The following is a 13,739-nucleotide window of genomic DNA, read 5'->3' on the forward strand; positions in this document are numbered from 1 at the left end:
GGTATGTGGAAAGGGAGTACTCTAAGTCAAGTCTATCCCAGCTCATGAGCTAAGAGAATCAGCTCGCCCCATTACTTAAGCAAGAAGACTGCCCAAAGGCAATCTCAGGCGGAATCACCTCGGGACACATCCAGGAGCTCGCTACAAGACAGCTCGCTAGGGGATAGTTCGCTACAGGGCAGCTCGCTATGGGATAGCTCGCTACAAAGCAGCTTGCTGTTAAGCGACGCGACGTTCTTAGGAAGCTTCTTATCTGATGAGACCATACCTGTCAGACGTCATCATGTCTCTGACGGCGCAGTCCCTGCCAGCCCAGCATACTACACCCACGTCTCTCGACAGGTGGTGGCGTGTCTGTCCTTTTTGGGTCATGTCTCTCATCTGATTGGGTAGTACTCTGCAACGGTTACCTGCGTAGCCCTGGCAAATAACGGCTGCGATAGAGAGCTAGTGGCGGTTACGCCTAATTTGACAAGAACATTTGCATTTAAAGGCCCTAGGGTCGAAGGGGCAAAGGTATCTTGTATCTTGAATTAATCTCGAATTTCACTGATCTAGCGCTATCTACGCTCTTAGTTCTCTTTGCATCCCTTACAACTCTCTCAAGTATTCTAACTTAAGCATCGGAGTATTCCCACTGGGCGAGCTCCCTGAGAATCCTTCACCTTCTGCTTCTCAGGTATCGTTTGTCGCTAGCTAGGAGCCAAGCGCCCGCCAGCTAGGAGTGCCCGGACCGCGCTGCATCAGTAGGCATTGGCATTAAAGTTTCTATACGAGGCAATAAATGGTGCTTTTGTCCAATCAATCTTGGCAAGGCCACCCCTTGTGGCCCAATCATCAACATTCCATAGCCTGGAGTAGATCTTCATGGGTTGGTTCTTAGGGAATGGAACTGATGGAAATGTAGGGTCATGAAAACTTGGAGAAGAAGTTCTGAGGTGTGCCTAAAGACATTGTCTTTGGAACGTTATTTTCCCCCAGATTTACTGAGTTTGTTGTTGGGTTACAGGCAAATTCGTTCCCAGGATACCACAGAGCCTTGGGCGAGAGTCTACAACTAGCAAAGGTGAAGATTCTCCAAAGAAACCTTCTATGAGACAGTAGCAGATTTAACAAAGAGAGACAAAGTGATTTTCGAAAAGCTTGTGTGTGCATTTTCTTGATTAATGCTCCTTAAATAATTTATGAAGTCATGGAGCAAAAGAAGGTGTTGGTTTAGAAAATGCGCCTTGAACAGTCACAATTTCAAACATTGTGATTGTTAAAAAGGTAATTAACAGTTAATGACTTTTAACTTTGAATAGTGCCTCTTGATCACAATCAGTGACCATTGAAACATCAACAGCCAACCTTGCATCAAAAGTCAAAGCTTCCCTTCGCAATCCACGCGGGTGCATGTGAAGTGCAAGCAAAGTGTACCTCTAAAGCGCCTCATTGCGCCACACACACACATGCACACGTGTGCATGCACGTTGTGTGATAGCAAGCCTCTGTACTCTCCTTTTTATTTCTAAGGAGTGTAAATAAGCTCCTATTTAAAAACTCAAAACAAGTTTTGTAATTTTCTAATGTATGACAAGTTGAAAATTTTTTTTAGTAAGAGAAAGAACTATTTTTCAATACATGTGTGCAGGTATTTTTTTAATGTAATTGATCAATTAAACCCCATTGGATTTAATCTCTAATGAAATTAAAATCCAACAGGAACTCCAATGGATTTTGAGTTCTTGAATTCTCTTATGGGTGTTCCATTTATAGAAAAGATGATGCATTGGGGTTTCTAAAGGATGGGATAAGTGTGGAAGTCTGTTGTAGGATTTAACCAGAGATAGAATTTTTGCTCCATGTTTCCCTTTCCTTGGTTAAAGACGTTACTGCATGTGGAGGATATAAGGGTCACTGCTTAGGTTACCAAGGAATTCAAACTCAATCTCATTATGGGTCGACCCTTGAGATGATAAGTAATAAGTCTTAACTGTGTCGGTTGAGTTGCCAGGGACAAGATTAAGCTGCATGTTTATCTTAGCAAAGAGGTATTCATTCTTGTCAAATGATAGAGTTAGAAGCATCCCATTGTTGACTATCTGTTTTTTACCATGGCCCCATGTGATGCTGGAACTTGGAAGTTGGAATCTTAGTAAAAATTATTAGTCGAAGCAGTAAGAGCCTAAGAGCTTAAAACCAAAAAAGACAACACCTACTTCTATTCCAATGAGTGAGAGGTGAACATTTAAAGAAGTTTTGTGTGGAAAGGTAATTTGAAAATTTGGAGAACAACGAAGGGTAAAATAGACATTTTAACTATAAAAGGGAAAATTTAGGATTTAGAAAAGTTATGTAAGTCGTGTGGCATCACATGATAGTGGATTGTAATGGCGTGCTTAAAGGGATGAGAGATCCATCATATGGATGGCCGAACCCTACAGGAAGGTTGGTCGAAATTTCAAAAATTTCTCTCTCTCCCATTTGGGAATCGCACTCCCTATTTTAGAAAACTACATTTTTAAGGATCAATTTTGAACCCAAAACCGGAACAGATCTGAAACCAAAAGGGATATACCTGATACGAAATAGCAGTAACTCCCAATGAAGGTGTTCACGCCTAAGGAGAAGACCAAAATCCGGATGGCTCTTCAGCAAGAATCGAGATTCTTCAGCAAGAATCGAATAGAGGCTGGTGAGTACAACTTCAGATTGTTTCTTCAACTAATAAACAATGTCAAGAACCTTTCTTGATCAATTCCACAAGTGGAGATCGAACTAGGTAGGGATGGCAAGAACAGGAGAGAACTCTATAGATTATGAGAGACTTTCTTGATCCAAATCTAATTAGGAGAGAGTTTCTTGATCCAAATTTGATATTTGGATCTAGACTCTTCAATGGATAAGACTTATCTTATCCTTCAGCTAATCCTAATTAGATTATAAATCAGATCTTGGTCGTTTAATTAACTAACTTAAGCCCATTTCGAATTGGGCTTTAGGCTCATTAAGCTTATGTGCTCACTTACTCCTTAATCTATTGCCCAGTTGGTTCTCTTTGTATGGCGTGGGACTCTTACATCGATCTACACATCAGCCACATGGGTTTAGCCCAACCTTTGTTACAAGACCTGGCCGAATTCACTATAAAAAGACAGTGAACCCCTGAGTCCATTACCATGGGCTCCTAATGGGCCCAACATTTACACTAAATGGTTTTTGGATCCAGCCACCTTATGAAAACCCAAGAACTGTGGGCAGATGCAAGATTAGCCCATCAGGTATTACCCTCAATGGTCTTATACTTAATCTCTCAGCCTATAATGATCAAACACTACCCGATAAGAGAGGATCTCTCCCTTGGCTGCATGGTACAGTGCTACACTCTCCACTCACATGGATCCCGGGAATTAAAACATTTTTGCAAACATTTTGAAACCATAATATATACATATATATATATATGTATATATATATGCATATCTCTATATAAATATATTTTGCAAAAACAAATCTCAACGTTTGAAATCAACTGCCAGTAGTTTAGGTTTCCATCAGAGAAGTGAATTCCCTGATCATTCACTTTGTTCGACAAAGGGGCTGATCTTGTCACTATGATCACTGACTCAAATGAATTCTTGGACTGTCCCAACATACCTAGGTTTTGACCCCCTCTAAGGATCTCACTGATTGGCATATCAAAGACAGCCCAATCCGACACCTGGTGCAGTACCATAATCGAGTCTAGGGGTCAGGTGTAACATTCCAGTTTTGCCCATCTATCTCCAAGGTCCAGGGCAATACTAGAATTTGGTCCGGTTGAGGGTTTCAAGAAAACCCACACTACATGTACCTCCGGTTTCACCCTGGTAGATGAGACAAACCACCCCAACCAACTTGGCGGCACATCAGTGTCAGCCTTGGCAGGATAAATCTCCCAAAATTGATTCAACGGGTATGAAGATTGTAAACTTACACGAGTCTCATAAGTGTCAAGTTTAAGAGTATTACACAAAAACACACCAAAACACATGAATCAATTATGCACTTTATTCAATTACAATAAATGACATAATGTACATCAATCTGATTGGTGCTAAGTGCATATACTGTCTAACAGTGCTAACGATAGGGGGATTTTGTCCATTATTATAAAACTTAAGGGTACTTTAAGTAATTTTTCAAAAGTAAGGTATGTTTTAGTCCATTTGTTAAAACATAAGGGTAGTTTATGTATTTTACCCTTCAACCATTTTCTTACTACCCACTACTAGTTGAGTTTGGATCTGGTCCCAATATAGGGTCTAAATAACTAGTCCTAGTGGCCATTGGTTTGGCAACTATTGGATTAGAATCTCATAAATAAGGGTGATTCGTGTTCACTATTGCGATCTCCTCTTTTGCCAACAAATTGTACCCTGGATCCTAACCCTAGTAAACTTGATTGACTTAGACCATGATTTTAGAGCCATCTATCTCTTCTACACACCTCCTCCCCTTTTTTCTAAGATCCATGGTCAACTTTTTTCTAGAATTTTCATTGCACAACTTCTACTCCTACACCTCGATGTCGATCGGTCGATTTTAGGTGACCAACTTCCCAACCCAACTAGGTTGATTTGGTCGGCTAAATAGCTAACAATTGAACTGAATCGACCCATGAAGACCCCTAGTTTCATCTAAATTAGTAGTTTAATCTCTAATAAATAACAATAGTTTAATCTCCAATAATTATTGAAAGCTTATAGTGAAAATAAATAATTATTGAATATAAAATTCTAATAAAAACATAATAAATTCAATAATTATAAAACTATATTAAATATTGAAAATATATTAATTTAGTCAATAAATAATGTAATCTCCAATAATAGTTAAATCTCTGATAAATATTAATCAATGAATTATAATAAAAATACATAATTACTAACAATAAATTTATAACAAAAATGCAATAAATCTAGTAAGTAGAATAAATTAAATTTTAAAAATTAAAATGACAATATTTTAATCCATTATTAAAATTTTACTAGTAAATAATAAAACAAAAATAGATTTGTACATAATTATTGAAAATATATTTATCACAAAAGTACAATAAATAATTATTCAAAATACAATAATATTTTTGTTATTAATAAATATAATTTTTTTCTAAAAGTTATTTTCTAAAATTATTAATTGATATAAATGAAATAATATTTTTGTTATTAATACATTAATAATTGCAATTATTATTCTATGTTTTAATGAAAAGTCAATACATATTTTTGAAAGTTCTTTACACATGGGGTGTCGTCGTCGGAGATTTGCAACTAGACCTGTTCATGGGCCGGGCTCGGGCCAGGCTTTCTCTCTGTATTAATAGATTTTTCTAAGGCCCGAGCCCGAGCCTGGCCCGACCATCGGGCTTACAACTTGGGCTTGAGCCCGACCCTCATAAAAAGCCCGAAGCCCGGGCCTGGGTCCGAGTCCGAAATTTAGCCCATACTGTTACTACTGCTGAAGCGGTTAAATTGAGAGATAGAGATAGAGATAGAAAGAGAGAGAGAGAGAGAGAGAGAGAGAGAAATTATAAAGAAAATAATTTCAATAAATATTATATTATTTATATATTTTATATAATATATAAAATACATATTATATATTTTATAAAATATATAATGTTGAGTTGGGCCGGGCTTTTTTGACAAATCTCAAACTCGGCCCGAAACACAGTCGAACTTACTGTGTTAGGCCCGAGGTCAGACCCGCGGGCCTAATTACATGACCAAGCCCGACCGGGGTGTGGGCCGGGCCATCGGCCTACCCGGCCCATGAACAGGTCTATTTGTAACAACGTGCACCAGTTCGATACGTGAGGCCCTTTTCGAAGGTGAGATCTTAAGATTCTTAACCGTCGTATCTGTTGAGACCATTAATAAATTCATGGCCTTTTCACTGCCTCACAGAGCACCTCACAGGCGCCCCACAACATATTTAAACCGTGCATCGGGAATATCTCCCAATGACAAATACGAGAGATGATATTAATGTGGGGCGCTGATACGAATATTCCTCTTATAAACATCATCCACGGTGAGTGGGCCCTTACACTGATCCCGACTGTACGATCGCATTTTGAATTGGGAGGTGGACTAAATTCACACCTGCACGACCAAAGCCAGTGCTGCGCTTGCGCCACATAGAAGTACGACAAAACCTGCAGAACGGGAGTTATTACAGTTACAATATTTTTCCAAGAATGCCCATAATTGTAATAGAGAATAACGATATTACCCGATATTTCACGTGTTACCGCGGTGTTCACAGTTTCGGTTCGGGTATCAAAAGCGTGTATGGGGTGGGGGGTGGGGGTGGGGGTGTGGCTCACATAAAGACTACCAAACATACATGCTAAAAATGGGAAATCTCAAGTAAAAAATGTGGTCAACGATTGAAGTAGTAGTAGTTGACTCTGTGGGGTGAGTAATTTCTTTAGGCTGCATGGTTTAGTGAAATGAACCAATGTGGTTTGACCAAAATTTGAACCGGATAGGTCCACTGAACCAATATGATTGGGAAACATACGGGTTTGTTTTCTCCTAGTTAAATAGGGGTGGTCTTGGACCGATTAATCTAATAAAAAACCTAGTTTTAACTTTTAACCTAGTTTTTTAGTTTTTGCCTTTTATCTCTCCCTTTCTCTGCTGTGTAGTAATCTGATTCTGTTATTTTCGAGGGGGAGATGGGGAAGGATGGAAGCCTAGCGAAGAAAGGAAGGCAGAAGTGAAGTTCGAGGGAGGGAAGATGGTAATGAGGGTCTAACAGAGGGGGAGAAGCTGAAACAAGGAAGGGCGGTCTTAAAGAAAATTGTCGATAGAGAGAGGTGGATATCGTGGATATTGGCAAATCGTTGGGTTTGTTTTTCATGGCAGGAGATGCCTTTGTCGGAAGAGCTTTTGAAGAATTTGAGAAGAGAAGGAGGGAAGAAAGCATTAAGAGATCAGCTACAGGGGAGGGGGGCAGAGATTTGGAACGAGGAAGGAGGGCATGAAGACTTTTGTGATGGGGAAGATTGAGTTTGGTCGCGAGAAGAAATAGTGGGGGTCGATGGCTGTTGCTGGAAGGATTGGATCTTGAGCTTCATTTTGCATCGTTGTGTATGTTTTGGTTGTAAGTCTTGTTGTTAGATCTTTGGGAGGTTTGCCTTAGCACCTGCGATGTGGTTGTATCCAGAAAAGAGGAGGAAAACTGAAAAGAAGAACATGAAACAAAGAGAAATGTATAGGGAGAAGGAGGAACATTACAGGGTTTTTAGTCTTCTTCACACAGGCAGGTTTTTGGCAAATAGGTTGGTGAAGGGTTAAGCAGCTTGATGGTTTATACCTGTTTCCCGCGTTGGGCTTCTGCAACAGTCTACATGCAGTCTCAACGCCTTACTATAAACACTAGAAATAATTTATATTCGTAATAATACATTAATACCTACTATAGATGGGAGAATTTTTGGTTGGTACAAGGGATAATTGATAAAGGTTTACTTATCAAAACAAAAAAAAAAGAAAAAAAATTGATAAAGGTTTCTTCGACTATCCAGGAGCAGGTGGGGTTTCGATCAGATCGAGCTCTTAAAATGGTAATTCTGTTTTGAATGGATTTCGTTTGGTTTGTTCTTAAATACAAATACTCATCGCTTCAAGACCAAACGACCTTCTTGAATGATTAGCAGTTTACGTAAAAATGGTATTCATGATTGCTGATTTGCTAATGCTGTTGTCTCTGCAGGCTGCTTCTATCAATTTTGTGGTTGGATCTCATGTTTGGGTGGAGGATCCTGAGGTAGCTTGGATAGATGGGGAGGTTGTGGGGGTAAAGGGTGAAGAAATTAAAGTCAGCTGTACATCAGGGAAAACGGTAAGTGGATGGGGGGCTTTTTGCCTTTTCCTTTTAATGTTTTGTTACTTGAAAATTGAGAATGCAAACTTTCTTGAGCGAAGTTTGTAGGTCAATTGAGTTGTTGTTGGTATCTTCTTCTGGCTCCTTTCTATGTTCCACACTTGGTCATTAGCATCAGTTTTTATAAGCTCTGGACTCGGTTCATTTAATAAAAAAATATTCTTCTACCAATTACTCTTGGTAATAATATTATAGATTTGACATCTTATTTCAACAAATGGAAAGAATTTAATTTTGAATGACCTCTATGTGTTAATTGTCTCCGAGTGAATTTGGCATCTCTATATTGCAGGTTGTTGTTAATGTATCTAACGTCTATCCCAAAGATGATGATGCACCATCGTGTGGTGTGGATGATATGACAAGACTGCCATATTTGCATGAACCAGGAGTTTTGCATAATCTAAAGGCTAGATATGACGCCAATGAAATTTATGTAAGTATTAGAGGATAAGGTCTTTGCATTTTATTAATGACATTTGACACCCCACCCAGCCATCTATTTGCTTGTTTTTGTTATACTGGAAGTAGTCTGGAACTAATCCACAAAATGATGCTTCCAGACTTACACGGGAAACATATTGATTGCTGTGAATCCCTTTAAAAGACTCCCTCAGCTGTATGATAGTCAAGTGATGGAACAATATAAAGGAGCAGCATTTGGTGAGCTGAGCCCACATCCTTTCGCTATCGCAGATGCTGCTTATAGGTACTGGCCTTACTCTAATTTAAGTTAGGGACATCAAGTTTACCTAAAAAAGTTGTAATTGTTGTTGAAACAGACTGATGATCAATGAGGGGATAAGTCAATCAATTCTTGTAAGTGGAGAAAGTGGAGCAGGTAAAACAGAAAGCACAAAAATGCTTATGCGTTATCTTGCATTTATGGGAGGAAGAGCTGCAACTGAGGGGAGAACAGTGGAACAGCAAGTACTTGAGGTAAAGCAATGTATGATTTTGTAATCCAACAAAGTGGTAGAGAAGTTAAGGATGTTGGTTTTGAGACCATTGTCAGTTCTATCTGATTATTGAATTTCAACCAACAGATTTATTAGTTTTTTGTTTGTTTGCACCATCTTTTCTTTGTTTGGCAGTCTAATCCTGTTCTAGAAGCATTTGGTAATGCAAAGACTGTCAGAAACAATAATTCAAGGTGAAATGAGCTCTTACTAAAAGCCATCTATCCATTTCAGTTAATTAAAATATATCTTTTGATTGGTTGAAGTCCATGCTAAATCTTTTCTCTCGCACCTTGAAGTCGTTTTGGTAAGTTTGTGGAGATCCAGTTTGATCAGCGGGGAAGAATTTCAGGAGCTGCCATCAGAACCTACTTGCTAGAGCGATCACGTGTTTGTCAAGTGTCTGACCCTGAGAGAAATTATCATTGTTTCTACTTGCTTTGTGCTGCACCACCTGAGGTAATGGGCCACTGTTCTCTGCTTTGGGATTATACATATACATGTCTGTATATATGTATATCTATGTTTCTATTGCATGCATATATGCATGTATGCATGATAATTGGAATATATATATATATATTTGTATGTATGTATGTATGTATGTATGTATGTTATACTGTTAATTGTTAATTGTTATTCACTGTGGCATGTAGCATAATACTGCTCAAGAAGGAAGACAGCTTGAGCTGAGTAATAACATTCAAGTGGTCAGGCTACCTCCTCATTATCAGGCATTTCCTCTATAAGGGACTTATGGAGAAAGGCAAAGGTGGGGCGAGCAGGGTCCAGGGTAGATCTTTAATTCTCTGGCTTTTGCTTATTGAGTTGACTGAATTCAACCCATTTGGGCTGCAATTTCCTGTTCTATATCTTGAACCTCTTCTGACATCCAAACGTTATAAAGTTATCTCCAAGTCAAATTGGCCAGAGAACTTACAAAAGTTCTCTCCAAATCGAAATTAGGTTCATTTGACACATTTTCTGCATGACATTTTTAGTGAACAAAGTGATCCTCAGGGGATGTGAATAAGTGATGCAAGAACCAAAGAGATAAACCAGTGATTTTCTGAACTTTTATGTACTAATGGATGAAAGATATTGTCTTAACTTTTTATTAGCTATTTCCTGCTTCTGCTTCCTTGCTAGTGAAAGAGGTTTGGAGTAAGCATGTGCCCCCTAAGATAAGGGATTTCTTACTTGGAATATTTGAATCTCGTCGGGCATTTGAGGGAGTAAAAGTGTTTAGCTGGATTTAGGGAAAATGTTTAAGAAAAATGATGAGGAAGATAAGATGGAAGTTTACTTGGATTTAGAAAAGAAAATACATAGACGAAGAAAAAATGTTAAGAAAAAAAAACAAAGAGTTCGAGTTTACTTGGATTTGGGAAGCTTGTTGCAGAGGAAGTTTGCGCAGAGAGCTCTAGAAGAAGAAATTCGTGGGGAGCTTCTGGAGGTATTATCACAATCCGGAGAAATGAGGAAGTGGAGTGTCTAGAGGAGTTAATAGGACAATTGTCAGTGTCAATTAAGGTTGTTTGAGCTCGGTGCATTATTCCATACTAGTAAGGGGTGTAGCAAGGGATTTCTTTCCAGTGAAAGAGGAATAATTTTAATAAGGATTTTAGAGATTTGGTAAGCTTCGATGTGAGAGTTGGGTCCAGAGTGAGGGAGGATGATTGGAGTGGGGCTGGGAAGTTGTGTGACATTTGCCCAAGGCTGTATAGGCTGGCTGATCATCAGGTTTCGGTTGCCTGGTTCTATGGAATCAGTGGTGATCAGGTGGTTTGGAGCCCTAGGTTCAGAAGACCCCTATTTGATATAGAGGTGGATGAGTGCATCCTTTTGCTGGACAAGCTAGAACAAACGTGAATCTCTACAACCAATGATGATGGTTTGTGGTGGAAGGAGTGCAGGAATGGAAAGTTCACAGTGAAGTCATTCTACTTGGCTCTCATTAAGGATGATGTGGTGAGTGATCAAATAAGTGGAGTTTGGCGTAATCCAGTTCCCCCGAGAATTGAGGATTTTGCTTGGTTGGTCGTTCTGGACAGTGTTCTTGCATCAGATCACTTGAAAAGTAGAGGATTCAGTATGGCCATCTACTGTTATTTGTGTAAGTCCGAAGAGGAAACTGCTCTCCACCTGTTATTCTCTTGCAAAATAGCAAATTTCATTTGGAGGTTCTACTTATTCCTATTTGGATTCCAATTTTCCGCCCATCCTCAACTGCAGAGATCTTCTTTGGTTAGCCAAAGTTCACAGGAAGCAAAAAAGCTAAAATCATTTGGATCTGCATCCCTTTTGCAATGTGTTGGTCTCTGTGGTGGGAAAGGAACAGGAAGCTCTTTGAATTAAAGGAAAAAAGGTGAGAAAAGTGATGGAGTGGAAGCCCCCAACAAACAATAAAATTAAACTGAATTTTGATGCAATCTCTATGGGAAATCCAGAATGACTATGTATGTAGGTCCTGTTGGGGTAGTGGATTCTTTAAAGGCTGAACTGATGGCCCTGCTACAAGGCCACAAACTGGCTAAAACAATCAAGCATAAAAAACTTGGAGGTTGAAGGGGATTCTGGTTGTTTCATGGACTACCAATAGGTGCAATGTGCCTTGGACCTACAGATATGCTTGCAGGGAAATAGATAGCTTGGCAAGGGACTTAAATGGCAATTTCACATGGATAAGGACTGCAAATGGTATGGCCGACACACTAGCTAAGCAGGGGGTTTATAGGCAGCAGTTGTTTTGGGCTCTATTGTAATTTCTCGGGATATGCTTCTCAGTTTTCTGTTTCTTGGGTAATAATGACACCCTCTCTTATGTAATTAATATGGCTTATTTTAATAAACTTCTTTCTTCTTGCTGTTAAAAAAATAGTAGGTACTTAGCTTTGTATGCTCAAGTCCTACATAGGTTAGACTATTTAAACTCTAAGCCTCATAGGTATAACCTACACTATAGTAAATTATGTATTTCATTGTAATATTTTAGGTTAGTTCATCAAAGTATGGCAACAAGCGAGGTTAGGCATTGGGTTCAAGCAAGGTGCAACCTACTAAATGTGCCTTTCCTGTGAGCCAAAGCACGTGTTGGTATCACCTTTATACACTGTTCCCCTGAACACATGCACACTAACAATGATTGGTGATGAGAAGTGGTTTACAGTGGCTGTGTTTTTGTGATGCTATGTGCCATTTGAATTGTTGGCACATATTGGGATTTATTTAGTTACTACTTTGTTTGGCAGCATATTGGGATTTATTTAACATCATAAACTTCTTATGTTGAATGATTTTTATGACTGATTTGTTTTTGTCATATTTCATATTCTTCTCTTTTTTGTCCATTGTCAGGATGTTGAGAGGTTCAAATTGGGAAACCCAAGGGCATTCCATTATCTGAATCAATCAAATTGTTGTGAGCTTGATGGAATAGATGATTCAAAGGAATACATTGCAACTAGAAGGGCGATGGATGTTGTTGGAATCAGTACTGATGAGCAGGTGCTTTTACCAGGGAGTTGTCTCCATGGGGAGGATTTGGACCCTCAAAGAACCATCTATAATGAGTTTTCACTTTCCTTGTTTTCTTCAGGATTCAATATTCCGAGTTGTGGCTGCAATTCTGCATTTAGGCAACATTGAGTTTGCAAAAGGCAAGGAAATAGATTCATCTGAACCGAAAAATGAAAAATCTTGGTCACATCTCAGAACTGCTGCCGAACTTTTTATGTAAATAATGACTTCTCTGAACTACTTTGCATATGCTTCTTAAGCATCTTATGTGAATGAATATGAAGTCTTTACAGAAGATAGAAAATTCTTAATTCCCCATGTTTTGTTTAGGTGCGATGAGAAGGCTCTAGAAGACTCCTTGTGCAAAAAAGTGATTGTAACTCGTGATGAGACTATAACAAAGTGTCTTGATCCTGAATCAGCTGCTCTCAGTAGAGATGCTTTGGCAAAGATTGTCTATTCGAGGTTGTTTGATTGGTAAGTTTGCTTTTTAGGTAAAAATGATTATTTGATCGATAAGTCTTGATTGTCATTTCATAATAACTAATCAGTTGAAAACTTGGTTTTTAATTTCTTCAGTTTGAATATGAATTTAAATAAGTGGTTTTGAATTTTCAGTGTGCTCAAACTTTTTGCTACTTGTTTCTACAGGCTTGTGAATAAGATAAATAGTTCAATTGGTCAAGATCCTGATTCAAAAACCTTGATAGGAGTGCTGGATATTTATGGATTTGAGAGTTTCAAGACAAACAGGTGCTTAACCGGTACGCTTTTATTTTTTTATCATTCCAAAGGTGATTTTCTTGCAGTGAACTGCATGAAAACTGTGTTTGTTTGTGTGGTTGAAGGGCATTTTATGCTGTGATTTGGAAAATGGGGCTTAGCATTTATATGTGTCTTTGTCAATTGTCAGTTGATTTGGATTCTTTTTTGATGGATAACAGTTAAGATTTTACCAATTACAAAAAGGATTGATTTACATAAATGTCTGCCTGGCATCCCCTTGAGTGCTTGCCAGCCCATCCTTCCCATCCCCTTTGTCCCTCACTGTACATAAGGTTTAGCTTTTTTATATATCATACTTGAGCAGGGGGAACATTCCTCTAAAATAGTTACTCTCTCTTTATGCTCCTTGTTTATAAGCTAGCCTGTTTGCCAATTGTTGAATAAGAAGCTTGTGCTGTCTTTCCTAGCCAGGTGCCTTCTCTAATCATATGTCTGTATTGTCAAGACCTTAGGCTATTTCTGACAGTTTGCTCTGGTTATCTAATTTGTGTAAGAAGACTTATTATGACATCATCATTTATCTTTCTAGGTTGTTTATCTATTATATTTGCTACT

At 38.6% G+C, this 13,739-nt stretch overlaps 1 protein-coding gene and 1 pseudogene across 3 annotated transcripts in view; one reads left to right on the top strand and one right to left on the bottom strand.

The window, feature by feature from the left end:
* Positions 1-743: 743 nt before the first annotated feature.
* LOC148801237 (xyloglucan endotransglucosylase protein 1-like) lies at positions 744-6,234 on the bottom strand (annotated as a pseudogene).
* A 397-nt stretch (positions 6,235-6,631) lies between these two features.
* Positions 6,632-13,739, top strand: part of LOC104602108 (myosin-6) — a 126,270-nt gene continuing 119,162 nt past the window's right edge. For 2 of the 3 annotated variants that reach the window (XM_010265677.3, XM_088901069.1), the window contains exons 1-11: positions 6,634-7,600; positions 7,750-7,878; positions 8,213-8,356; positions 8,484-8,629; positions 8,703-8,859; positions 9,015-9,073; positions 9,179-9,338; positions 12,237-12,386; positions 12,478-12,614; positions 12,729-12,875; positions 13,050-13,151. In XM_010265677.3, coding sequence (XP_010263979.2) covers positions 7,598-7,600; positions 7,750-7,878; positions 8,213-8,356; positions 8,484-8,629; positions 8,703-8,859; positions 9,015-9,073; positions 9,179-9,338; positions 12,237-12,386; positions 12,478-12,614; positions 12,729-12,875; positions 13,050-13,151 — 1,334 coding nt within the window. In that variant the 5' untranslated portion in view covers positions 6,634-7,597. Of the gene's footprint in view, positions 7,601-7,749; positions 7,879-8,212; positions 8,357-8,483; positions 8,630-8,702; positions 8,860-9,014; positions 9,074-9,178; positions 9,339-12,236; positions 12,387-12,477; positions 12,615-12,728; positions 12,876-13,049; positions 13,152-13,739 lie in introns of all 3 variants that reach the window. The other variant, XM_010265678.3, reaches the window with a different exon arrangement.

Source organism: Nelumbo nucifera, chromosome 3 (assembly GCF_055504915.1).
Source record: "Nelumbo nucifera cultivar China Antique chromosome 3, China Antique-T2T, whole genome shotgun sequence".
NCBI classification, from domain to species: domain Eukaryota; kingdom Viridiplantae; phylum Streptophyta; class Magnoliopsida; order Proteales; family Nelumbonaceae; genus Nelumbo; species Nelumbo nucifera.